A 26,534-nucleotide genomic window follows, 5' to 3' on the forward strand; every position below is an offset into this window, starting at 1 on the left:
CGCTAGGTGGCTAGAAAACACTCGTGCGATCTGCTATTTTACATTTTGCAGCTGTTGCCGAAGGAACGTTATTTACTTATTTTTTTATAATATCGATCAGATACGATGTTATCCGAAGAAGAAGAGAGGTTTGTATTAAAATTAATCTAAATTCGTTTTAAAAAAGGTTTTTTAACTCGCATGTTTCACAAGATAATGGATTTAATCTCAATTTTAGAATCGAATCGATTTGAAATCATTGCTGCTTTTTTTAAATTCCTAATTAAAATGACTAACGAAGAACCAGTTAAGGTTTTTACTCTGATCTTTAACCTGTGTTAAAGGTTTAATTAAAGATACTAAAGGAAAATGCTAGATGTCAAAAACTAAAATTATATCACCACCTGATTAATTGTATTGTATATGAAACCCTTTAATATACAAAAGATCCATACAAATCAAAGAAATTTATTTCGCACAATGTGCTATGTATGTTTTAAAGAATATGTTTAACGCACTGTCTTTCGACCTCCGGAAGGGCTTGCGGGTACCTTTTTTTTTTTTTTCAATTTATTCGGCTGAACGTGTTGCGGTCGGTCTTGACCGTTCTAAAATTTGGAATATCTACGAGAGTCGATAACCGTCCTCTGTGGGGATTACGAACGATCCGTCAAATATAGAGTAACGTGGTAATGTGCTGCCGGGCGATTTGACCGAACCGGAGCTCGAACGTGTCGAGGAAAATCCCGCGGTGGGGTGAATTTTTTTGGCCGGGGAGTAAAGGCCTTTTTGGGACGATACGAGTCTCGTCTTTTGTGGGGTTTGTCTTGCGTTAGTTTGCCTTTGTCTACGGAAATGCCCGTCGGTTGAAGGTAAACGGGCAGACCCCGAGGGCGAGTTACTCGCGCGCCACCCGGGTGGCAAACGTTTATATAACACGTATGAACCCTTACCGAAGAAAGAAAAAAAGAAAGGGTTTCTTGGTACAGAAAATCAAGTAAAAATTTTCAATTTCAACCTACCAAATTTTAACTGTTTTAATAAAATATACACTAAAAAACAGAACTTTCATTAACTGGAGTGTAATTTTTCTCTTTTAGTAAATAATGCCCGATATAATTTTAACATGTGGTTTTCAACCAGTCCGTACTAACTAATGTTTTACACCTTCGAGATGGAAGAAAGGAATTTTACTTGCAAAGGCTAAACATATAGCTGCAATTAAAGAAATTAAAAACAATGGAGGAAGTACAGTACAGTTATAGCCTACTTGCCTACTCCAAATGAAAATTAATGAAAAATCATATTATATTTGTGTTAAGGCATTTTTTTTCACATTTAAATTGTTAATTTGCACTTTTAGATAATTTTATATGTCGGCATTACATCTCTGCAATAAACAAACGGGATGAGTTGCATGACAACGAAACATAATTGTATATCTCTGCTTTTATTAAGCTATATACTGTTGAATTTTTCTTTTATAAAAATATTTCATACATGTTTTAATACAAATGCAAGTTATTTTTAATACAAATTAATTTTCAGTTACCATCAAATAGAAAAATAGTTAAAATGGCAATGTGTATGTGCAAGGGAGGTATCCATGGTCAGTGCAAACATGTAGTAACAATGATTTTTGCATTAAATAATTATAAATATATTGTTTACCGGTGGAAAACAATAGGGAATTCCACAACATTAGAAGATACACGTATCAGATATATGTCACTTTAGTAATTGTGTAATTCCAAAAAGGATAAAAATACCAGCATCGTTATCATCAAAAGCATCAACATTTTTATTATATCAAAGAATAAAACATATTAATTGTGTGCTCTTTCTTAAATGTTGAGAGCTGAATTCGACGAAGATGCACAATGTCAAGTGCTGCTATCTGATTTAATCAACACAGTTCGTGAACAATGTGAGGAATTATATTTAAAATCTTTAATTGCACCCATTATTTGAAAGTAAACATATGAATAATTGTTATAAAATTGTTTAAAAACTACCTACAAAGATAACATTTTTAAATGGATTAAGTTTTTTTAGTTCTATCATTTCAGAAAAATTTTAAAATTTTATAATATGATTATCATAATTCCAAAAATGACTCAAATAGCTTATCTCACAAGAAAACAATGCACATGTCCATACTGGTTCATTTACGTATGATACAGATTAAGCAGCTATATGGCTCATTCTATAAAAACAAGAAAATGCAATTCTGAAAAATTGGTTTTTAGATTTTTAAATAATACATTCAAAGGAACAATTGCAACTGATTATGGAATTAAATTGGAGAAAATTGCAAAAAATTCATTTTTGCTTAAAATAATAATAGAATAATTGATGCAGGAGTTATCATTTGTAATGAAGCTCCCTGGATTTGTGCAAGCCCTGATGGTATATGCAAAAAAGGAGATAAAATAAGCTTACTCGAAATTAAATGCCCTTACACATATAAAGATGAAAAAAATGTTGATTTCAAGACAAATGAAGTACAGTGGTACCTCGGTATATGTCTACTTTAGAATACGCCCAATTCGGAATATGTTCTGTTTGGACAAAACAAATTTTGCTCGGTATACGACTTAATTTAATTCAATTATACATGCCATCTATGAACAAGTAGCACTATTGGTGTAGTAGGCCAGACTAAACGTTCGCGGTGCCACGGTTTATAACTTCGTTAAATTTCTTCTGATTTTAATTTGTAAGCAAAATTTAATTAGTTTTATTAATGATGAATTTCAAAAAGGCAAATGAAAAGCAACAGAAAACTAAAAAATTGACTAGAATCACAATGGAACTGAAAAAAGAGATTGTTAAGAAATATGAAAGCGGTATGCGTGTTCGAGATTTAACTGCTGCATACCGCATTCCGAGAACGACGATATCGACAATCGTGAAAAATGAAGACATTATAAAATCTGCTAACGTTGCGAAAGGGGTTAAATCAATTTCTAAACAGAGACCAAGAATATTAGATCATGTGAGAAATTGCTTTTGCTTTTGATAACTGAAAAACAGTGTGCTGGCAACAGCGTATCAGAACTGACATTAAAAATCACTTGAAATGTGCGAAACATAAGGCAAACCTAGTAGCAACAGAAGCAATTATTTGCAAGAAAGTTAAAAAGATACATGCTGATCTCATGAAGAATCAACCAGGAACTAGCCAGGATAGCGAGGTGTTTAAAGCCAGCCATTTTTTTTTTTTTTACATGAGAACAGATTAATCGTTTTTACATTACTAACGTTACACTATCTGGAATCTGTTACCAGTGGCGTTTGTCAAGCGATATACTATATATACGTATATCGCTTGACAAATGCCAGAAACGGCCCACCCAGTCCAATCTGACACCCAATCCAAACGAAAAATATACACTCCGACCAGGGAGTTTTCAATCGACCTGAAGAAGAGTGAACAGATCGCTCGAAAACGTTTGTCAAGCGATATACTATATATACGCGTAGAGCACTGGTAACAAGTTCCAGATAGTGTAACGTTAATTTCACCCCAGTGCTGAAAGTAGAGCAGTTCCTGTAATTTTACATTACTTCTTATGGGAAAGGTTGGTTTGGTATAAGTCCAAACATCAGGAATGGATTAAGATTGTATACCGAGGTTCCACTGTATTTGTAAAATATTTAGAGTTTAAAAATTCTAAACTTTATTTAAAAGAGAATAGAATGTATTATACACCAATTAGCAAATACACCAAATCCAGTTAGCTTTATATGTAACAAATATTCAATTTTCTTATTTATTTATCTATAGTGATATACAAAATGTAATTCTTAAAGTGGAAAAAGATGAGACATTCATTTGTTCACTATTAGAGAAGATGCAAATGTTCTACTTTAGTTATTATTTACCTGCAATTGTAAATAGTATTTAAGTAAATAGTTTATGTTCACAATAAAAAAAAAATTCACTCATTTATAATTGGAGACTGCAAATTTACTAATACTGAACAAACAAACATTATTTTATCTACATGTGAAAGAAGTGAAATGGATAATCTGCAGTTCAATATTTCAAAAATTTTAATTCTACCAATGGCTTTCTCAACATGAATTCTTACACGAGCAATTTTGTATGTTTTGTCTGTTTCATTACCACTAAACTGCTTTTGATTTGGTTATGAGGCAATTCCAATTAAATATTTTATAGTAGTAATGAAACTGAATTTGATGTTGAACTGATGATGGCTTCTCAGTTTTTATTTTTGTACAGTCAATGATTACTCTTGTTTTGGAATAATTTTCTTTAAATGATTGAGGTAATGTAACCTTAATAGATAATTTCCAAACACAGAACAATTTACATTTGATTTTCTCATTTTTGACATTATAACTCAGATACAAATTAAAAAAACAATAAGTGATTTACTGTGCTAGGTATGATTTTCGAAATGTCTCAGATACAATGCATATGCATTCTTTAGCAAACTCCTATGTGTTATGTAAATATTTGCCACCAGGGTAGCGCTTGAGTAACTTGCACTCGGGGTCTAAACGGGCCGAGCATATTCTTTGAAAATACGTGTTACACACTATTTTGTAATTGCAGAAGAAATTTATTTTTGGCCTTTCTGGATGATGTATATAGGATATATTTAGTTTTCTATAACGTAATATAGGTCTATCTAATCATAATTTTAAAAACAATCATAACGGCATTGATTAAATGCACATTGTTATCAAATTAAGATTTTAATATGGATTTACTGACATTTTCAAGTTTTTGTTCTCTGCTACAACTGAATTTAGTGAGAAACAATAAATTTTTATGAAATTAAGAATAATAAGGTATTATTAATTCACAAAAAATTAAGCCTGTATGGCCAAATTGTGACCTGATTGAATTCTTGTGTACTTGATACTGTCTGTAAAAACTTCTTATACAATAGTTTTCAGCATTGCAATTGGAATTTTAACAATTTATCAACAAAGAATGTTTTGGAATAACTAATAACTGTTTTAGTCATAAAGGCTTAATCCATCATTAACTGACTTGTTAATTCCATTGTAACCATATAAAAAGTTTTTTTATATGGTTATAATTTTTTTTGTTTGGTTTCCTTGTCCTTGACACACTTCTTATTTTTTCTTCTATTTTTGAATCAATTGTTTTGGATTTTTTCTTTGTCATTCACCAACTCTGTAATACTAACATCATCTTGGTTTTTGGAAATCAGCATTGTTAGATCTTTTTCATGTGAAGAGAATGTAGATCTTTGAACTTCATCAGTTACATTGCTTAGTGAGGGTGGCATTATCAAATAATCATTTTTATAATGTTTTCTTGGACGGTACCTGATCTTTTGCAGTTTCAACAACTTTGACTTACTTCATTGATAGTTTTAAAAAGAGTCTCTAGATCTTCCTCTGTATTAACGACTTGTTGGGTATAAAATTCTTTAGTCCAACTTTTAACCTTGTTCCAAACATTACCTCATAGGGACTGCAGTTTATACCAGTGTGATGCATTCGATTTTTCATCAGTTGTACAAAATGTAATTCTTCCGACCATTTGGTAGTATTGTTAGTCTCCAGCCAAGAACTAAGCATATTTTGTATGCATTTATTACATTTTTCTACTTTATTTCATTTTATTTATATATATTAACAATAATATTTCATTTTATTTATGTTTATAATGTTTTAAATTAAAAATCAGTTCACATTTCAAATCTCATAGTAGTAGTATATGATCTTTGAATAAATTGGAATGTGTGCACTTTTGGAATACAAAATCGAATGCCTTCTAAAGAACTTCAAAAGTATAAAGACCAGCTTGCAACAGATTTAAGTAAATGCCTGAAGAAGAGCCCAGAAGGGGCATTGAAAACGTTAGCACTAAAGAAAACATTTTTTGCTCTGGTTATTTGGTTTGAATTAAGATGATTTAAATTTCAATCTCGTGTGTTAGGAAGTTAAAAATTTTCAGATCATTTGATATTGTTTTAGCACTGAATCTACATAACGCAATAAATAATTAAACAGTTAAATAATTATTTTGATAATATAAAAAAATAAAAAAGATATACTGATAGATTTGTTAACTGATAATATGATATCTAAATTTTCTTCACTTTACTATTACATCAGAGAAATAGGGAGACAACTGAAAATTTTTGCTACTTCAGCAGTATTATTTTCTGAATTAGTTGTAAAAGAATATTGAAATGTGGGAGAATTGATAAGTGTGTTTGGAAGAGAAAAAAATTAAAGATTTTTCTGAAATTGGGTTTGTAACTTAGTATTGCAATCATTAAAATATGTTTAGTATGAAATATGATGTGTGAGAAAGTGTGTGAAGCATAAGCTTTGGGTATGGCATTCACATTTAATTAAGAACTATTGATTTTACACATTTAGTACAATATCTTTTCAAATTTTTGAAATAATAATCAGCTGTGTTCTGAAAATGTTTATCATTTTTTTTAGTTGTTATCCATCCACCTAATATCCGTCTATACAGATGTGAGTGCTTGAATCATTGAATGGAACTATTGAAATGCCAGCAAGTCTAGTTTTGGGATATTGTTGCATTATTGATAGTTCCATTTTCATACGTATAACAGTAGAAATTTTACAGCTTTTTCAAATTTTGCTACCAGTTGCAACATTTCATGCAACATTTAATAAATTTATCTTAATCCTTTATGCACTTTGATAATGCACACACTTGCAGTAAAAAACAGCAATGTTATTTTCTGTGACCTAAGGGTTGGCACCTCTTTAGTGCCCTGTCAGGATGGACACCACTGTGTTTCGTGGAACACGGAAGCCGAGACGGTGGTTATGAACATCGCACGAGCGGCTCCATGAGCAGATGGGCAGATTCATAATGTCAACCGATCAAGAGACAACATATGAGAGTGGCTCAGACTCCAATTAACAATTAATAATCAAAAAAGTTGAGAAGATACAGAATTTCCAGATTTTTTTGCTGAGAGAGAGAGAGTTCACATAGTGGGTGCGAGTTGAATAAATACCTTGTGGTGTAAGAGGATATCCTGATGGAGCTCTCTTTGATTGATGAAGCTTGTTCCCTTGATAATTTGTTTGAAACTGGTATCCAATAGAGGTCAACTGGCACAGTGTTGGGTGATATCAAAATAAAGTGCATCCAGATAGTCACTGATCTTGATTATTTGGAGGGATTCGTTTCTCTCTGGCCAACGATATTCCGGAAGGGATCGGTTATGACTTTCCTGATCAGAGGGATTGATGACAACTGACTTTTCTCGGCCGTCTCTAGCGATATCCACAGACGATATCGGCCGTCCAGAGGTTAATAGATCACGAGAAAGCGTCGTGTTGCCTTAGAGAAAATGTAACGGGAGACACTCTCAGGTAGCTACGAACAACAATTGTTATGTAACTTGGACAATATTAAGGCCTAATTTTGATATAGGAAGTTCGGCTACCTCACACTTGTAATCAATACTCATTCAGATTGTAACTCAACACACGAGTGCACTTCCAAATAAATGTATCTGCAACTTGCAGAACTCGTAAGTATGACATGCTTCATACCATTTTTTCTCATGATGTAATTCTTCTCAAGTTGTAAAAATTTGCATATCAATATATTTTACTCTGTTTAATTTAATGGTAACATACATATTGCCATTTTTATTTTCATGTCAGAATGTTTGTTTGTTAGATTTTTTAAATTTCTAAATGTTATATTTAAGATTTTTTTTCCCTCTAGTTCTTTGGAAACTGAAATTGAAGCATTGAAATCAATTTATATTCATGAACTGGAGGTTAATTACAATGAACAGTGAGTATATATTTAAATAAAGTAGATAAATTGAATTTTTTAAAAATATTTGTGTACAGCATTATATTTCATAAATATGCAAGAATAATGAAAATGTTATATTAGTGAAATCATATTAAAGTAATACATCTGCAACAGCTGTAAATGATTGGGCTATATTTTGGATATATAATTATAAATTAGAAATGAATTTGGCACTAGAGTGCGGCATTAGGCGCCATTCATTTCTAATTATATATCTAAAATATAGCACAATCATTTATGGCTGTTGTAGATGTATTAGCTTAAGGTATCGGGTTTCAATGGTCGTGTATCTTTATACATATTAAAGTATTTTCATTATATGTATTTACTATATTTGAAAGTACAGTAGAACCCCTCTAGTCCGCCCTCGGCTAGTCCGTCGTTCCGGTTAATCCGACCGTCGTTGGAGTCGAGAAACTTGTCCTGACTCGTCGGTGACTCACCGCCCGTCGCGTTCTTCTGTGTTTGTTACAGTATATGTTTTACATTGTGTGTACGTGTACAGTTTTGTGTGTGTTTTCAACATGTCAGAAGTGAAATGCAAACACGTTACTCTTTCATTAAATAAAAAATTAGCAGTGCTACAAAGACTCTAGTCTTTGTAGCACTGCTAATTTTTTATTTAATGGGGAAGGTTGTTTATTTTACTTTTCCTGATAATCCGACCTTTTTTGCGTTCCGACCATACCCCCAGTCCCAAAGGTGACGGATTACAGGGGTTCTACTGTATTTGAATTAAATTTTTTAAATACAATATTACTACACCTGATTAAATCAAAGTAATGTACCAGTGAGCCTGTTACCAGTGTGCATCTTTTACTAAATCAACTGTTACAAGTGTTTTTGAACTCACAAGTTCTTCAGGTAACATACAACTTCTGAACAAACGCGACTCTAATTAAATTGAATTGGAACACCAGTTGGAACTCAATTGCGTGGATGTCGATAACATCACTTGGGCATTTGCCGTATTATCTGTAGTAGTTAATGCAAGTTCTTATCCAAGAGCACCTGCCAGGCCGTAGATAGTGATTTCATCTTTATTGTTAATGCAATTACCGTCCTTAAGTGTAGCCATGCAGGGGCCTTATTCTGGTCACTGTCTCTGGTCTCTCGTCTCTCGCAAGCCGGTCGCTGATTGGCTAATCCAAATGATTAACCAATCAGCGACCAGGTTGTGAGAGATGAGAGACCAGAGATAGTGACCAGAATATGGCCCCAGATGTAAATAGCTTCTAGCCATCTAAGATGGTGTACATGTTGAGTAGTGTGGATGACCCTCGCTTGATTGAACATTGATTCTACTTCCGGGTCAGAGGCACAGGTGGCGAGAGCGGTGGAGGTCCTCTGGTGCCGAATATTCACCGCATGCTCTTTAATTCTCACTTCTAGGGAGCGCTTGGTGGATCCTACGTAGACCAGGCTTCTATCGCATCTATGGTCCATGATTGGGATGGTGTACACCCCAGGGAGTTTTTCTTTGTTGGGGTTGTCTTTTCCGTTCCACAAAATGTCAAAAATTGTAGCATATCTTCGGTATGCGATGCGAATATTCTTATCTTAGCTATCCCATTGTATAATGATTTAAGGTAGGGATAATAGGCAGAACCTCGTCTGCTGTTTGGGCAGGGTATACTTCTTGGCATCTGTGCCATCTGTGGATCAATTTGCATCTGTGCCATCTACAGATCATACTGTAGCAATGTTCCTTGGCTATATGCTCAATGCGTTCTAGCTCTGCCTGGAGAGCTATCTGCAACAACGAGTGTGTATGAGCCCTCCTAATTAAGGCAGAACAAATGTTCATGACGAACAGAAGAGTGGAAGACCTTCCAATTTGACTAAGGAGTTGGTGCAAAAAACTGAGGAAACCATTTGTGAAGACTGCTGATTGACAGTGGATGAAATTTCTGCGATGTTTCCACAACTCTCCAGAACACTCTCAAAGAAATGCTGGTGGGAGAGTTCTTCGAGGAGGGCATAAAGAAGTTTGTGCCACGGCTCATCACATGCATTGAACGGAATGGCGATTATGTGGAAAAATAGTCAATAAGTGTATCAACAATATCCTGTAATTTTTTCAAATACACTTTTTCTAAAAAAATATAAAAATCTAGTACACTTACTTTCTGAACATGCCTCGTACATTAAGCAGTACTTACTTTAATATCTAAAGATGGAGTAATAATACATGTAAAGTTAGATTTGAAATGTATTTCCAGACAAAATCTAAATTTGAAAGTCATAAATTTATATAAAATTTACTTTTAAAGTTTTATTTCTATATGCATTTGGATGATGAACCTTGATTAATTGTTGTTTTGATAAAATAAAAAAAATTCAACAATGCTACCAATATTAATTGTGCATTAGTATTAAATAAGTTTAATCCATTATTATAACAGTTATTAAAATATATTAATGTTATAAATGAAAGATATGTATCAAAATAAATATTGTTTTTCATTTATTACTTCATTTTTTTTATTTATTATTCTTTATTGGTTTTATTTGTTGATTATATTATGATTGACAAATAATAAATCCATTTCAGAGACAGACCAGATTCCATCAAAGTTCAGCTCTATCCAGCAACAGCAGATAATGTCACTGAGCAATATGTGAAGTTATTGTTGGTATTAAAACTTCATTTACAGGTATGTCATCAAAAATTAATAGTTACGAAGAAAAATGTTTCTAATATTGGGTTATCTGTATACAATTATGATCTGTTTAACAACTTTTTGCTTGTGTAAACATCATTAAAAGTCTTGATAAATTCTTTGTACCATGCTTATCTCTCATCACTAAAATTATCAGAGACCATGTGCTGTCCAGATAAATGGAATATCTGGACAGACAGAGTTTTGCTTAAAATTGTTTTTTTTTTCCTATCCAAATGCCCTGCTATATATGTAATTATATGCAAATTTTATGAAATAATTACTTTCTATGCATATACAGTACCTAAACATATATGCCTATTTATTGTTTTAATGAAGTTAGAAGGCAGTTTGGATAATCAGTGTCCATATAATTGGTGCTTTACTGTATATAACTTTTTGAATCTGAATTTTTCATTAATTCAAATAACCATATACAGTGGTACCTCAGGATACGAAATTAATCCGTTCTGAAACTGAGATCGTATCATGAAAATGTCGTAAGGTGAATCATTTTTCCCCATACGATTACATGTAAAACCAAATAATTCATTCCAACACGAAAAACACACTCAAAGTAAAGCTAAGTAGTACATTGGAAAAAAATACTTTAGTAAGGAAAACACTGAAAATGTGTTTTGTAGTTGTAAATGCATAAATAACCATAATAGAATAATAATTGATAAAAAAAAAAAAATGTAGTTTTATTTGCACTTTGAGGATAGACGACGGTGGAGGTGTAAACTGGTAGCGAAGGAGAAGGGAAATAATAATAAAACTTAACTTACATAAGATAATGTAACAATAACTTAAAAATAACTTAGGAAAGATAAAAAAAATTTGTGTTGTTTTATATATATATATATACAGGTAACCCCCGTATAACACGGTAGTTACGTTCCAAAAAATTGCCATGTTATGCGAAACAAAGAACTAGTATGAAAAGGAGGGTTAGGTTCCAAAAATTAAAAAACATGCTGTTATATTTTCATACTTAAGATAATAAAATTTTAATAAAGATATTTAAGTGATACATATTAATATAAATTAAATAATGTTTTCTTCGTTATCACTAAAAGCACTGTTAACCGAGGATAACTTGCGAAAAAGAAAACAGCTAGTTATCCTTATCCTCTGAGCATTTTTCTGCATTATCTTCAGATCCATGCTTTACCTTTTGCAAAATGTATGTAATTTTAGATTGCTTGCTTCTAGTTAAAAGGTCTCTATAAATTTCCTCATATGATGCTAAGCACTTATGAAGAATAAAGCAAGTATGGAATAAGGGAAAAACATTTGGCAACATCAGAAGCAGAAGCGTCGCGATCTGGCAACATAAAACAAGTTTCGAGAAGGACCACGTGTATCGACAGAAGGCGAGAAAAGAAAATTTACATACTTAAGTACTAATAGTTCACGAAAATAATAATTTTCGTAAACTATTATTACTTAAGTATGTAAAAATTTATTACATTTCATGTTGTACGAGGGTTTTACCCAATTCTCGAACCGTGTCAGGTTTTACCCAATTCTCGAATCTGTGCTATAACACTACTGTGTTATACGGGGGTGGTACTAATTCTCGAACCGTGTTAGAGTGAATCCGTGCTATAGAAGTGCCGTGTTATATGGGGGTTACCTGTATTTAAATGTTTATTCACTGCTTTTTGCTTTCTTTCCTTCACCTCCACCAGCACTTTCACTGGATAGAGGTTGCTCTGTAAAATATCTATCCAAAGAGGTTTGGCTTTGCCTACTTTTTAAAATGTTTCTAAAATGACTTAGGAAAATGTTGTTACTCCGAGCAGCAACACAGCCAGTGTGAACCTTTTTGGGATGTTTCTTTTCAATAAAATCAGTCGCTTTCTGATAATATCTCAAGATTTCCTTTATCGAGGGAGATCCTTCCACGACAAAGCAAACGTGCGGACTGAGACCAACGAACAGAAGTGAATAAAAAATGGCACTGCAAACTAATGTAACGTCGCATGGTGAGTTTTTGTTCGTACCGTGGAGCAAAAATATGTTCGAATTTCATGTCGTATCCTGAAAATTTCGTATGCTGGGGCGTTCGTATCCCGAGGTACCACTGTACAATAATCAGTATAGATTAGCATTAAATATCTAAATAAAAGCAGCTTGTTATATATATTAGTGGTGATCTTAGAGTTTCTACTTTTTAAAATAATGTGGAAACTTAATTATCCAAACTTGATTGGGTCAGGTGTCTTCCAGATAAATTTTGGATAATTCAGAAAATCATTTGAGCTTTTGGTACAGTACATCAAGCATTATGCATTTAAAGTTTCATAACACTAAATACTAGAATGCAATCTGTATTTGAAAGTAAATGAATTTACTCAAAATCTAATATAATTTAATGTATAAGACATAATTTTGAAGCACTACAATCAACAGATGTAGTCATTTCCAGTTACATGAGAGTTTGTATGCTGTGTTTTATATTTTGTAGTATATACAACACTACACTCCACTTGACTTTGTATGTATAAGGTAATGCTACACTTTTTTGTGTTTTTTAACTGTTTTGGATAATCGAGTTTCTTCTATATATTGAAATTTAACTAAATTGTCTTCTTATTAGTTTGATTTTTTTTTTCTTTTCAAAGTTAAAATAGAGTATTTTATTACTTAAAAAAATGCATAGAATATAAAACAATTAAGGTATAAAATTATATATTTGAAAGCAAAGGAAAAGAAGTTTGTTTTTCAAGAAATTTATTTTTACATAAAACGATTTAGAACAATAATTTATAAATTTTATTTAGTGAGTGGTCTGTGATTTAAATCCCTTTGACTTTGCAATGTGGGGACAACTAAATGTTTCTCCAATGAACTTGCAGATTCTTCAGGAGCTTATCAGAGATGCAACAAAAGGAATTTTGATAGTGTTCAGAGATCAGAATTTGTATTATTGGTCAATTTTATGAATGCCTACAGAATTTGTCTGAAGATAAATGTTTTGAAAATTGTATTTTATAATCCACTTATTATTCAATTGCATTTGTACTTTTTGACTAATTTACTTTTTCTGCCAAGACGTACACATGCACAACCCTGTTTGTTTGATTCTTGTCAAATGTTAATATTCTTAATGCTGTTGTTATATGTATAAAACAATAGAAAATTTTTATATAATAAAATAATTTATTTTAAAGATTTGCTTTTAAGATTTAAATACAGGTATACCTCGACTTACGTCGTTTCGAGTTACGTCATTCTCGATTATATGTCGTTTGTCAAAAAAGTATATGGAAAAATAAAAATCAAGTTTAAGTCATTTTATTCGACTTTACGTCTGTCCGCCACAAATATTGAAGTCGTAATATCACTAGAAAAATGTTTAAAGCACATAAAATCATATTATAATATATACATTTACAAGTATATACTGTATTTGCAGTACATGCATTCGTAAATTTAAATTACTTTTTTCTGTACTATATTAAAAACTAAAATTTATTTGTTTATAAGCTTAAAATAGATCCTTATTAACCATATATTATTAAAAATGCATTAATAAATAAAATACAGAACAGGAATTGGTAATTTATAGTTTAGCCTAGTGGCAAGTAGATTCGGAGACAAGTAAATTCGACTTACGTCGTTCTCCTGGAACCAATTACCGACGTAAGGCGAGGTATACCTGTATTTTAAATTTTATTGTTCTAAAAATTTATATTTCTTTTCTAATAAGATGTAAATTAAGTGAACTGTTCTGGCAGAAAAAATTTTATAGTGAATAATGCAACTGCTATGAGAGTATCAGAGACCAAATACAGCTATTTGAGACTATCAGAGACCAAATACAATGTTATGAGATGGGTCCATAAACAGTATTTCACTGAAGGACTTAAGAATTATAATTACAGAACTGTTTAATATTTTTTAAAATTAAATTTTGACTTATTATTGCTCTCATTGCCATTCTAAATTATTAAATTTTACTTAATTACAACTATGTAAAATTTGATCAGTGTGCGTGCATGTGTCAAGTACAGTTGCATGAATTTATAACAATTGATATCTTAAAGTTTTCTGTTAAAATCACTTTCTTTATATTTTGAATGTAGTATCCACATTACGTGCCAGAAGTTTTAATTCAAAACACCAGAGGATTATCAGATGAAGAAATTGAGAGGTATTTTTGTTTAATTTAGCAAACATTTTTGCGTTAACAATTTATTCAAATTTTTGTGATATAATCAATTAATAAAAATCTGTATTAAGTATTTGCTTTGACTTTTAACAAATAACTTTGATATTGAATATTTCTGTATTCAATGTTTTAAATATTATTTGTACATCTGTGTTTGTAATTTTATTACTTACATACAGTAGAGCATCATTTATCCAAAAGTCAATTATCTGAAAGAATTCCAGTCGGCAAATTTAAATTTTCGCCAGTGCTGTGGCACTGCAATCTTTGGCTATATCTTGGGCTACTCAAATATTACGTTTTTGATACTAAATTAACTCCTGAAGTATAATTTTTTGTTGTTTTTATATTTTTCAATATATTTATTTTGTTTGTACAAAATAAAAAAATAATTTGTAACGATACAATAGTCTTCATTAGGCTTAACATTGACGAAAATTCAACGTGGGATAGGTTAATATATTTTTTCGTACATAATTGGTTATCCAAAATATTGATTTTCCGAACAACCCCAGTCCCCAATTGATTCGGATAAACGACGCTCTACTGTATTTGAATGTTAACTATTCATCTCATTCAACTTACTGATATGTTAAAAATGAACACAGACGAAATTTATTTAACTATTTGTTTGTTAATATATAATTTGCATGATCCTTACTGAACTTTTACTCAATAAGCAGCAAAAATTCTCACTTTTGATATAAGCTATCTTGATTCTTTACTCATCTATATTAAAATGTTATATACTAAAGTTTATTTAGTTGAAAATTTTAGGAAATTACTTTCAGATTTTTTACAATTTAAGAATTGTTTTTATATTAGGGGGTGTGAATTAATTTTGAGGGTAATTTTAGCCAAAAAATATATTTATTACCAAAAAGATGAAACAACTTACATTAGTCAAAATATTTTCCCATTTTACTGACACGAGATGAATATCACAGTAATAAAATAATTCATCTTTTGAAGCAATCCATTCATCAATGAATTTTTCACTTTATCAAAATCGACAAATCGCTGATCTTCAAGCACGTGTTGCATCAAACGGAAAAGATGGTGGTCCGATGGAGCCGAGTCCAGAGAATACACAGGATGTGGAAAGACTTCTCATTTGAGCCCCAACAAAGTTTGTTTCACTGCAGAAGCAACATGTGGCTCAACATCATGTAAAAGGATCACTTTGTATCATTTATTTGCAGCTGATGTTTTTTGTTCACTGCATGCTTTACACTGTACAGCTGTTGTCAATGATATTTCCCTGTAACAGTGTCGTTTGGTTTTAACACTTGGAAGTATACTACTACTACTACTACTACATCATCATCATCATCTCATCAAATACTTTGCATAACCTCGAGCATTTTAGTGTCGATGTTGACAGTTGGCAAAGACGTACCATAAACTTTTGCATTTGGGATTATCTAAATAAATCCATTTTTCATCAATCACACAATCTGACATGAAAAAGGCTTTTTTTTGTCTGGGAAGCAAGGAGATGCAAATGTTCAATTACTTCACAATAATACTCAAACAGTTTGTGTAGCATCCATTTTCCTTCCTTCAGAATTTTTTCCATAGCAGGTAAATGTTTGGTGACTGTTGTTCAATGCTTTGGCTAGTTCTGATGTGGTTTGATGTGCATCTTTGTCCAATAAAGCTTGCAATTCAGCATCTTCAAATTCTTTTGGCTATTCCCAGCATGTTTTATCACTAACATCAAAATTGCCACTCTGAAACCATCTAAAGCAGTTTTAATTGATGGAGAGACTGTCTGTAAGTTTTGACTAGGGTTTCTCATTTCCCGGTCCTTTGCTTGTCTTGGGATTTTGAGAAAAAAGTAATCTGTTTCTCAGGATATAATTAATTATTTCTAAGATATAAAATAAATCTTGAAATCAATATGATTATTTTTCATGTTTTAAGTAATTTAATACAACCTACAATCTCCAAAATAATGCTGTGTAAAATATGTATTAAAAATTACCTTTGAATTATGTAGAAATTTTCGCAATAGAAAAAATTTATTAAAGTTTGTTGGAAACTGCTTACAACAAAAAAAAAGCCTTTGAATTGAGTTGAAAATCTAAAGAAAAAATTGAACTTGGATCAAACTTCTAACTTAGAAGATAATTTTTGTTTTTTAAATAAAACATAATATAAAAATTTACAACAATGTTTTGTAAGATTTTAAAAAGCAAAGATGGTCAATACTCCAATCACTCAATGTGGTTCTTATTTTAGTAATGAAAAGACCTGCTATTAAAAATGCCCTTTCCCATTCAATTGATGTGGGTGGAATAGGAATAGTCTTTAATGCATTTAAAGAAGACAGATGTTATGTGTTTCTAGTTTGTTTTCAAGATGCATTGCAGTACCACTTTTACTGTCTAGTATTCTTGATTTGTTTACCTCGGCTGCTTTAGCTGAAAAGCTTGATGCCGCTATTAAAGTAATTGCAGATGAGCTGGTACTTCATCTGTATCACTGGAACTAGAATCAGCAGGTACTCCAAAAGATGTTACATCATCTGTTTTGATGATAAAATTAACATAGACTTGATTGGTAGGGCTGGCAAACATCTGTCACTTGTGAAAGTTGTAAATTTTTCATAATTATTTCCACTGTTGAGTTATGTATGAGGCCAGTTAGTTTCTCATTTCTTCTCTCTGTTATGTGTCGAATAAAAGACTACTTTAATCTTTTTTAAAAATTTGTGTTTAGTTGATTTAACTCATTCACAATAAAAGAAAAATTGCCTTTCGATGAAAGTAAAGTCAATCCTCTGTTGCACAATCTTTATTCCAGTCTTTGATTGCTTTCAATATGGATAACCTTATTTTAATAAATTGCTTTAGCATGGCTAAAAGACTATTCCATTTGATTTTGGAATCCAGAAATAAGTGCAAATATTTTCCATGTTTCTGTTGAATATATTCTTGTAAGATGTTATTCTTTAAAGGTGATTTGCAAAAATTTTGCTATTTTTCTAAACTTATTGATAATTTCAGAGGAGACGATTTTCTTACCTATAGTATCATGGAATTGAAATAAAATATCTTTATTGAAAGGACCTTCAGCAAAATGCTCACACAAAACACTTTCAAGATCAATATTAATTAAAATCTTCATCATCTTCTATTTTGTCATTGCACTCTTCATCTTCAGTTTGAATTTCTTCAGAAAGAGGGACTGCTAGTGAAGTGATTAGCTTTTGGTACAAAACAGCACATACTGTTAAGTGAATTGTGCATAAAAACAATTGATGCTTACATTCAGTTAGTCTTCCAAATTTCAGCATTACAGCTGCACCATCAGTACACAAGACACCATGTGTTTTTTTAAAGATATGTGAAATTTCTCCAACTTTTCTTTGATTACTTGGACAGCAGTTTTTGTAGGTAGAACATTAGAAATTTTCACCATTCCTAAGTTCCAAAATGTTCCTCACTTTTGTGTATGTTTATGTATATTTAAATATTGGTGATTGTTTAGTGAAGTGGATTCATCCAAGGATACACTAAACCTTTATCCTGCATTTATTTAGCTACCAGTTTTGGTACATAATTGTTCTTTTATTTGTTTGTAATGCAAATAGATGAGATCCATTAGATGTTATGGATTTTTTGATAAAGTGTATCCTCTGTCTATCAATGACTTTCTGATGAACTCACTTTGTAATAGAGTTGATAGAGACCCAAGTAAATTTGCAAGTTTTGTTACTATTTTTCACACATTTCTTTATTAATAAAAAGGTGATGCTAAGGTTTGTTGAGAGGCTGGTTGCTTGCTACTAGTTGATCCAGCTTCCTTGGCTGTGTGCTTAGTACTAGTGACAGACAATTTTGTCAATATTATGCTTGTTACACAGATGTCTGATAGATTACTTGTTGACCAACCTTTATACTTCATTTGCTTTTTACATTCTTTACAAGGCTTTAAATTCTTGTTTCAAATCCTATATGAAATATTTCCAAACAAATGATTCTGATATTCTTAATTGAAGGAATTGGATATGAACAAAATAAATTTTAAATTATAACATAGTATATATATGTTATATATGGTTAATGGGGATTACAGGAAAAACCTTGTGTTACAACTCAAATTCACAATGTAAAGAAAGTGTGACATGTGGACAATTAAAGACAAATGAACTGCTGAATTATTGGACTTTTAATAAATAAATTATATATATTATGATGATTAGATACAATTTAATTTGTCTAATATCATTTAATTAACCTTCTTATATCCCGATAATTCGGCAATTTGTTTGACCTTAATGTTTAATCGGGTTTATGAAGAAAAACTTCATACTCGTTTGTATCCTTACCCAATTTGTACAACCTGGCTTAATGCAGTTATCGAAGCTACTGGGCATGGTTAAAAATTAAGACAAGTAAAGAATTTTCAGAGTCCTCCCACAAATAAATGTTGATTATTGACAATCTGTGACATACCATAACAAGCAAAATTTAAAAAACTAATAAGCAGGCTTAAAATGAATAAATACAAATGTATTATGAGAGTTTGAGTTAATTATACTTTCTATTTTCAAAATTTCAACCTTAACAGAAAATAAGAAAAATGTGAACTTTAATAAATTTGTGGGATTTCCAGGGTTAAAAAAAGAGCCTGGATAGTTAGAAACCCTAGTTCTGGCTATCCAGTGACTATCTGCAGCTGTTTTTTTTTCTTGTGAAAAAGTAAAGTAACATGTGGAAAATGCTCTTTTGGAAGTTCCATTTGAATACTTATAAAAATCCCAATCTTAACTTACTGAACATTAAACATAAAAGTGAGAACTTTAACAAACAATAAATATAATTCAAATTTGGCTGCTAAAATTTACAACTAGCCTCCTGTTGAAAAACCTTGAAAACTAATTCACATTGCTAATATTAAATGAATGTAAAACTAAATGTTTTTATCCTTGATTTAGAATATTTCATTTATTGGATATAAACATTTGAAATTATTTCATCTTTTTTCTTTTAGTATTCACAATTCACTTAGTAGCCTTGCTGCAGAAAGGAAAGGCACTCCGATGCTATTTGAATTAATTGAGGTAAGAATCATTTTCAACTTTATATGAATTAATTTGATTATGATAAAAATAAATTTTTTTCATCATTAAAGTGTATTGAATAATTTGTGACTTTGAATCTCTACAGATTAGGATTTTTACACTATATTTCTTTGCTTTTTGGTTGGTTATAATATAATGCTTAAGTAAAATAACTATATTTTCCTTTCTATTTTTATATTATGATTGAGCTTTCTTAGGAAAATGCAATTTTTGATTAAAGAAGATAAAAATATAAACTAATAAATTGATGGCCAAAGCTGTAAAGGTGTCGGTCTGCTGATCTGGATCAGGAATCTCAGGAGTTTGCATGGGTAATCTGTCCATCCTGGATTCATTTGGCCTTGCTGAAGACGTGAGGATATGATTAATTAAAAAGGCTCTCTAAGTGTTTTCAGAATGAAAGAGAGTAAAAAAACAATAAATTTTAAATTCAGAATGAAATATTTTAAAACATTACATATAAAATGCGTGTTGCTTGATTTAAATATGTTTTTTTCATTGGCTTTAATTTGCTGTTGTATTCTTATTTGTGTGTTCTTTGAGTTTGGCCTGTTGGACTCCCAAACATTTGTAGACTTGATCTTCTTCAAGGAATTCAATGGTTTCTCCATTTTTTTATATTCAAAATTATCTTTTTTTAGGATTTCTTTTTTGGATATGAGGTGTTTTGAATTTGTCTAGGTCAAATTTCATGCGTGTCAATGGAATAAATGTGTTTCACTTCTGATATGTGATTTACTTGTTAGTTATGCTTGTGTGAATGCATAGATTTATTATTTATGTACATAGATAATATCTTGTGTTTGATGTGTTGCATCTGTATTTTGTGTTGTATAATCTATTGGATAATGGGATTTAAGGCCAGATAAAACTAGAGTGGACTTAAGAAATCTCCCGGAAAATGCCTTGTTCTGTGTGTATTTGTTTTATTTTAATGTGCGTCGTGAAGTCTGAGGTGTAGTGTTGTTTTCTAATATTGCATTATGCATTCTAAAAATGTAATGTACACACATTACATTTTTTGTTGGATGTTTCTATATTTCATATGTTGGATGTTTAGATATAGTATATACAATAATCATGAGTGTGGGATGATATTGATTGCCTTCCTGTAATTTATATATGCTACATGTAGGCTTCTGTGTTTGTGTGTGTTGTGACTAACTGAATCTATGCGTAAGTGTACTTTGCATCCCATGGTTTCTTTGACAGTCTTTCTGTTACTCTCTGAGAATGTGATGGTAAATTTCGTTTGTGATGCATGAAGTGAGTGTTTTGTAAAGTGTAATAAGGCATGTGATTGGTTTGTATTGTATAGGATCTTCAGTATTATCATTTTTGGATTTTATGTATATGTTTCCTCCTAAAACAATCAACAATCCATCTTGTATGGATTGTTGTTAATTCCTGGTGCAAGAGTATAAATTTCTTATAACAGAAATTGTGAATGTTGTCTGCAAATTGTGTTTTGTACTGCTTGTTGAATGTTGTTTATGTTTATTTCAACACAGGGCATGATTAGTTGGATGGTGTCTCACGCATGTCTTTTATCTCTTTGATCCTGCTTGGTTCATTTTTGTGTGATTGATTGGAACAGAGAGCAGATCAATAAAGTGGCATGGCAACAGAAAAAAAAAACTCACATTTGATTTGATTTTGTGATGGGTTTAATATGTAGTGGTCTGTAGAAAAGTATCTTATTGTGTATGAATGATTTTTGTTTTATAGAGTTTGGGTTTTTACTATTTGAGTCTTTGTGACTCGGTTACAAGTTTTTGTTTGAGTGTGTCAATTTCTTCAGAACTTGCACAAATTAATTACATCAACCTGTACGTGGTACTTAATTTATTTGGAATTAGGAAGTTCACTATTGGCAATCAACACAATTAAACAAAGTTTCGGAGTGAAAGAATGAATGACCTTAGGAAAGTCCATAATGTAATAACATAATATTATGTTTTTTTGAAAATTTTCAGAAAACAAACAAACAATATATTAAAAAAAAAATAAAAATATCTACATTCTTTTCTTTCTTCACACTTTAAATGTTCTGAGAAAGAAATTGGTTAACTTGCATAAAAGATCTTTTAAATAAAACTGGTTTTTGTTTTATATTGAAATTGAATATAATGTGTACCATACATTCTGCAAAATTATTCTGATTAGCTTTGGAATTGGAAAGGAGTTAAATTGAAAACCGAGATCGTTTAATAATACAGTTGAGGCTCGAAAAATTCAGGATAATATTTAAAGGATATTAGATTAAGTATTTTTTAATTAATACAGTTTTTATTGTTGCATAGTACCTAAAATTATTGTTGTTTATAAAAATTCGTTTTCATCACATAAAGGTAATGCTACGTAAGATATCGAAGTTTTTGTATTAAGTAAATTTAAGGATCGTCGAGTTTCTTTTGGTTTTTTATCGTAAAGTGAAATTAATAATTATGCACGAAACACACTTAAGTCAAATTTTGCTGACTTAATACCCCCTTGTGAGAAGTAATTATTTAAGTCGATAAAATTTTGTTTTGATGATTATTATTATTTGTTGTTTAGAAATTGGAAAAATGTTTCTGCCAAAAAAAACAACAGAAAGGAAACCTTTGGTAACATAAGTTTATTATAACAGTTTTGTGTAATTTTGTTTTATTTTACATCTTATCATACATGTTTGTTTTTATTTGTACATTCATCGACCTTTTCTCCCTTTCTCTAAATTTACTAACAATGGATGGAGCTCTGCAGCAACTTTAAGTTTCATTGGTGAGAAAGACTGTCTTCTCTTTGTTATAGCAAACTTTTGTCGACCAAATAGTGAGACAGAAATGTTTAATAAATTCCGATTTTCAGTTTCCTTAATAACAGTAGAGTTTGTTTTTCTATTTTAAAATATTTCCTTCTAGAATATGCATTAAAAAAATATATTTTATGAAGATTATGGACTAATAGGAAGAAAATCTAAGAGTAATATTTTTTTAGAATTGCTATTGAGAAACATATAAATGTTCTTGATAGAGTTGCTACAATATTACAAAAAACTTTCAAATATATAATTTAAACACAAAATTATTGGTATTTTTTCAACTTTTAGACTGCTAAAGAAATCTTGACCAAAGCAAATACTCCCAGTTGTCAGTGTGCAATTTGTCTTTATGGTTTTGCAGAAGGCGACGACTTAATTAAAACAGAATGCTTTCATTATTTTCATTCTCACTGTCTTGCCCGATACGTCCTACACGTTGGAGAATCTTTTAAAGAAATGGAAAGCGTATCTTCACACCAGACAGAAGATATTCCTAAGGTTGTTAAATTTAATTAGTCTTTTTAAAATTTAATTTGTTTTATAGTTATTTAATTTTACAAAAACAATATACGAGTGTGATAAATAAATAAAATAGTTTTGATTCTATTACAATATTGATAAAGTTCGGGAACTTTTATTTTACTTTAAAAATCCAGGTCGTCTGTCCAGTTTGTCGTCTTCCGATATCGTTTTCTCCCGGAGACAAAAACTATCCTCCTCCCTTGGAAAGTGAAAAAGATAAGATAAAAATTTCTGCAGAAGTGAGAGCCTTACAGAGAAAAATGCAGAGGCTATATAATGTACAGAAGAAGAAGGGTGGTATTATAGATATTGAAGCAGAGAGAAATAAATACCTCCTTGAAATATCAAATGTGAGTAACTTTTTGATAATTTTGCAATTTTTATTGAAAAAACATAAAATTATTATTTTAAATTGACTGTGAATTACAAACGTTACTGTCGTGATAATTTATTATTTAAAATTTTGAAACATGCCTAAGATATTTTTTACAGAAGGGAAATATTTTAAATATGTTTATTAAGTTTTGTTTGGTAAGAACGAATTAGAAAAACAATACAAATATCACAAAATAGCTAATTTCTGGTGGCTCCGTTTCCGCGTGCTTCGGCACGTAAGAAATATTGCATCGGAAGTATTTCGAACGTTAAAACGGACGTTAAAAGCTCATTTGAAACTAATACGAGCAATAGTGAAAAAATACTTATTATTGGTACGTAATGCATCGACATCCCTTTGGCCACTAATGTAATACCGACACCAGTAAATCCTCCCTTGTTAATGTATTAAAAAATTATCGTGTTTAATTACTCAAAATTCGTGGAATCCCAACAATCTCGTCTTGCAAATCTATTTATTTTTACTAAAAAAACTTACAATATCACAATTAATTTTAACTTTAACCCTTTCGTCACTATAAATATAAATTTTGATCTGAAATTAAATTTAGTTAATGGGGTGGGAAGGGAGGATGGTACATATACACTATCTGGCCAAAAGTATCCGCACACCCCTAAAGAAAAGTGGATCTGGCAGGTGAAGGTCATTGATGCATAACTGAAACGTATGAAAGTGTTGGTAGTGTTTTGTCAGGTCATATTTATGCATTTGTGAGACAACGAGTAAGTCAAAAGAGTTTAAGTCAAAAGAGTTTAGTGAGTTTGATTGTGTCATTATAGTGGGATGCCACCTTTGTGGGAAATCGGTTTGTGAAACTTCAAACAATGTACAGAATCATAATCCACTGTGAGTGATGTAATTGTGAAGTGGAAATGTCAAGGCAGTGAAAGTGGAAAAAAACGATGTGGCAGGCCGAAGAAAATGAGTGAACGCAGCCGTACAACCCTGAAAAGGATAGTGAAACAAAGTCGCACGTCCTCGTTGGTTGAAATCACTCGGGAGTTCCAAAGGTCATCAGGCATTAGTATTAGCACCAGGACTATTTGTCGAGAATTAAAAAACCTGGGATTCCGTGGTCGTGCAGCCGCTCACAAGCCGAACATCACTCCCCAGAATGCGAAGCGTCGATTGCAATGGTGCAAAGCTCAACGTCATTGGACTGTGGGCACGTGGAAAAGTGTTCTTTGGAGTGACGAATCTCGCTTTACAATCTGGCAGTCCGACGGACGTGTCTGGGTTTGGCGGATGTCCGGCGAGCACTTTTTACGTGACTGTATTGTGCCGACCGTAAAGTTTGGTGATGGCAGCATCATGGTGTGGGGTGCTTTTCATGGTTTGGTCTGGGTCCCTTAGTTCCTGTGGTTGGAAACATGAATTCTTAGATGTATGTGGATATTCTGGACAATGCTACTCTCCCAACTCTATGGAAATATTTTGGGGAAGGCCCATTTCTCTTCCAGCAAGATAACTACTCCATTCACACATCAAGACTTGCGCAGGCATGGTTTGACGAAATGGGTGTTCAAAAACTGGACTGGCCTTCTCAGAGCCCCGATCTAAATCCCATAGAACACCTTTGGGACGAATTAGGACGCAGATTACGTAGTCAGCCACATCGACCATCCTCACTGCCAGCACTCACTTTAGCCCTGATGGACGCCTGGAAGTCAATTCCAATGGCCACCTATCAAAAATTAGTGGAAAGTCTCCCCAGACGTGTACAGTACAGGCTGTCATCGATGCAAAAGGAGAACCAACATCATATTAATATATGCCTCACGACTCTCCGAGTTTGTACTACTGGGTGTCCGGATACTTTTGGCCAGATAGTGTATGTACCAGCAGGTAAGAAATTACAACGTATGCTTCAGAAACACTTTAAAAATGTATTATTTACACTATATTATTTGGTGTGGTACAACTGGGCACGAAAGCGTAACTAAATGCATTTTGTGGTATTTTAAAAGTCGAGAGGACGAGAAAAAGTTTATTATTAACAAATATAATGTATTTTTGCAGACGCCGGACGTAAGTTTTACGGCAGAAGGCGCTTCGACTAGCGAAATTAAAAGTGTTACGGGCTGGTCGGAAGAGGGGAAAGAGAGGGAAGCAAAGCCAGAGTTTAAAATATTAGACGACGGCGGCAATTATCCGAGTCCTTACAGAAGATATCGTCGATGCAGAAACTCCAGACAATCCGAGAGACACAGAAAGGAAGAGACTAACGGAACCGAAAGTAATTCTTCGTTTTCCAGAGACGAAAGCTCAAACAGTTCGCTGGAATGTAAGAACCGTTTCAAAGTCGGCAGCGACACCGACAACGTCGAAGATCCCGACGAGTGTCGTCCGGTTAGAAGACGCAACTCCTTTCAAACGTCACGCGCGGACAGAAGGGACTTTCATTCCCGGCGAGTGTCCGGAGAATCGGAAAACGACAGTAGATTTCGCAGATACACAGAGAAAAGGAATAGGAAAGAAACTTACGGCGGCGGCTCCTGTCGTAAAGGTAATCAAAGTAGAAGGTCGAGTAATAGGGGAGGTAGGGAATCCTCCAGTAGCCAGGTCGGAGCACCCACCCTAACCTCGGCAGAAAACGGAGAGACGGACGGTCCGGTCGACGTGGTACGCGGAGACGGGCGCGACTATTCCAGAACCTATCAGTATACTAAAAGTTATTACAGGAACAAAAGTAACCTTCGTTATAATTCCAAGAGGAATCCCAGGGAGTCGGAAGACGTGGAGGCGCGCAGCTGACAGCGATTTACTGTTACCGTCTACGCGGCGAGGATAAAGTCTGGTAAATTCCCAGTTAGAATTTTGTTTAAGTCTGTCGCACTTTTTCGGTCTTGACGGTTTATAAATTAGGGAAGGAATAAATTTATTGCGTATGTATATATATTTATATATTAAGGTCGTTTGGAAAATGGAGCTGTAGAAATTTGGAAGAACTTTACGACAGTCGGAATTAACGTAATAGAAGGAATATTCATGGATCGGGCGTTTGAAATGTCATTCCAATTAAACTATGAAAATAAACGGAAATTATTGCCGGTGGCGAGAA

At 32.2% G+C, this 26,534-nt stretch overlaps 1 protein-coding gene across 2 annotated transcripts; it reads left to right on the forward strand.

Annotated features, from left to right (window-relative positions):
• On the forward strand, window positions 1–26,534 carry LOC111619016 (E3 ubiquitin-protein ligase RNF25-like). 2 transcript variants are annotated; one of them, XM_023360646.1, is made up of 9 exons: window positions 1–128; window positions 7,718–7,789; window positions 10,368–10,470; window positions 14,571–14,638; window positions 19,658–19,727; window positions 22,843–23,052; window positions 23,211–23,426; window positions 25,493–26,270; window positions 26,385–26,534. In XM_023360646.1, the coding sequence occupies exons 1-8, from the start codon at window positions 106–108 to the stop codon at window positions 26,225–26,227; spliced, it is 1,497 nt and encodes a 498-aa protein (XP_023216414.1). In that variant the 5' UTR covers window positions 1–105; the 3' UTR covers window positions 26,228–26,270; window positions 26,385–26,534. The 2 variants fall into 2 exon arrangements, with proteins under 2 accessions (XP_023216414.1, XP_023216413.1); XM_023360645.1 differs by having other exon boundaries at window positions 25,493–26,534.

Source organism: Centruroides sculpturatus, unplaced genomic scaffold (genome assembly GCF_000671375.1).
Source record: "Centruroides sculpturatus isolate CEXI.00-Female unplaced genomic scaffold, Cexi_2.0 scaffold234, whole genome shotgun sequence".
Lineage (NCBI taxonomy): Eukaryota > Metazoa > Arthropoda > Arachnida > Scorpiones > Buthidae > Centruroides > Centruroides sculpturatus.

Excerpts from the sequence above, each read along its gene's own strand:
- LOC111619016 (XM_023360645.1), top strand. The coding sequence starts at position 106 with ATGTTATCCGAAGAAGAAGAGAG. Across the intron at positions 19,728-22,842 it reads TGCTATTTGAATTAATTGAG|ACTGCTAAAGAAATCTTGAC; the intron begins GTAAGAATCATT and ends TTCAACTTTTAG. Across the intron at positions 23,427-25,492 it reads ACCTCCTTGAAATATCAAAT|ACGCCGGACGTAAGTTTTAC; the intron begins GTGAGTAACTTT and ends GTATTTTTGCAG.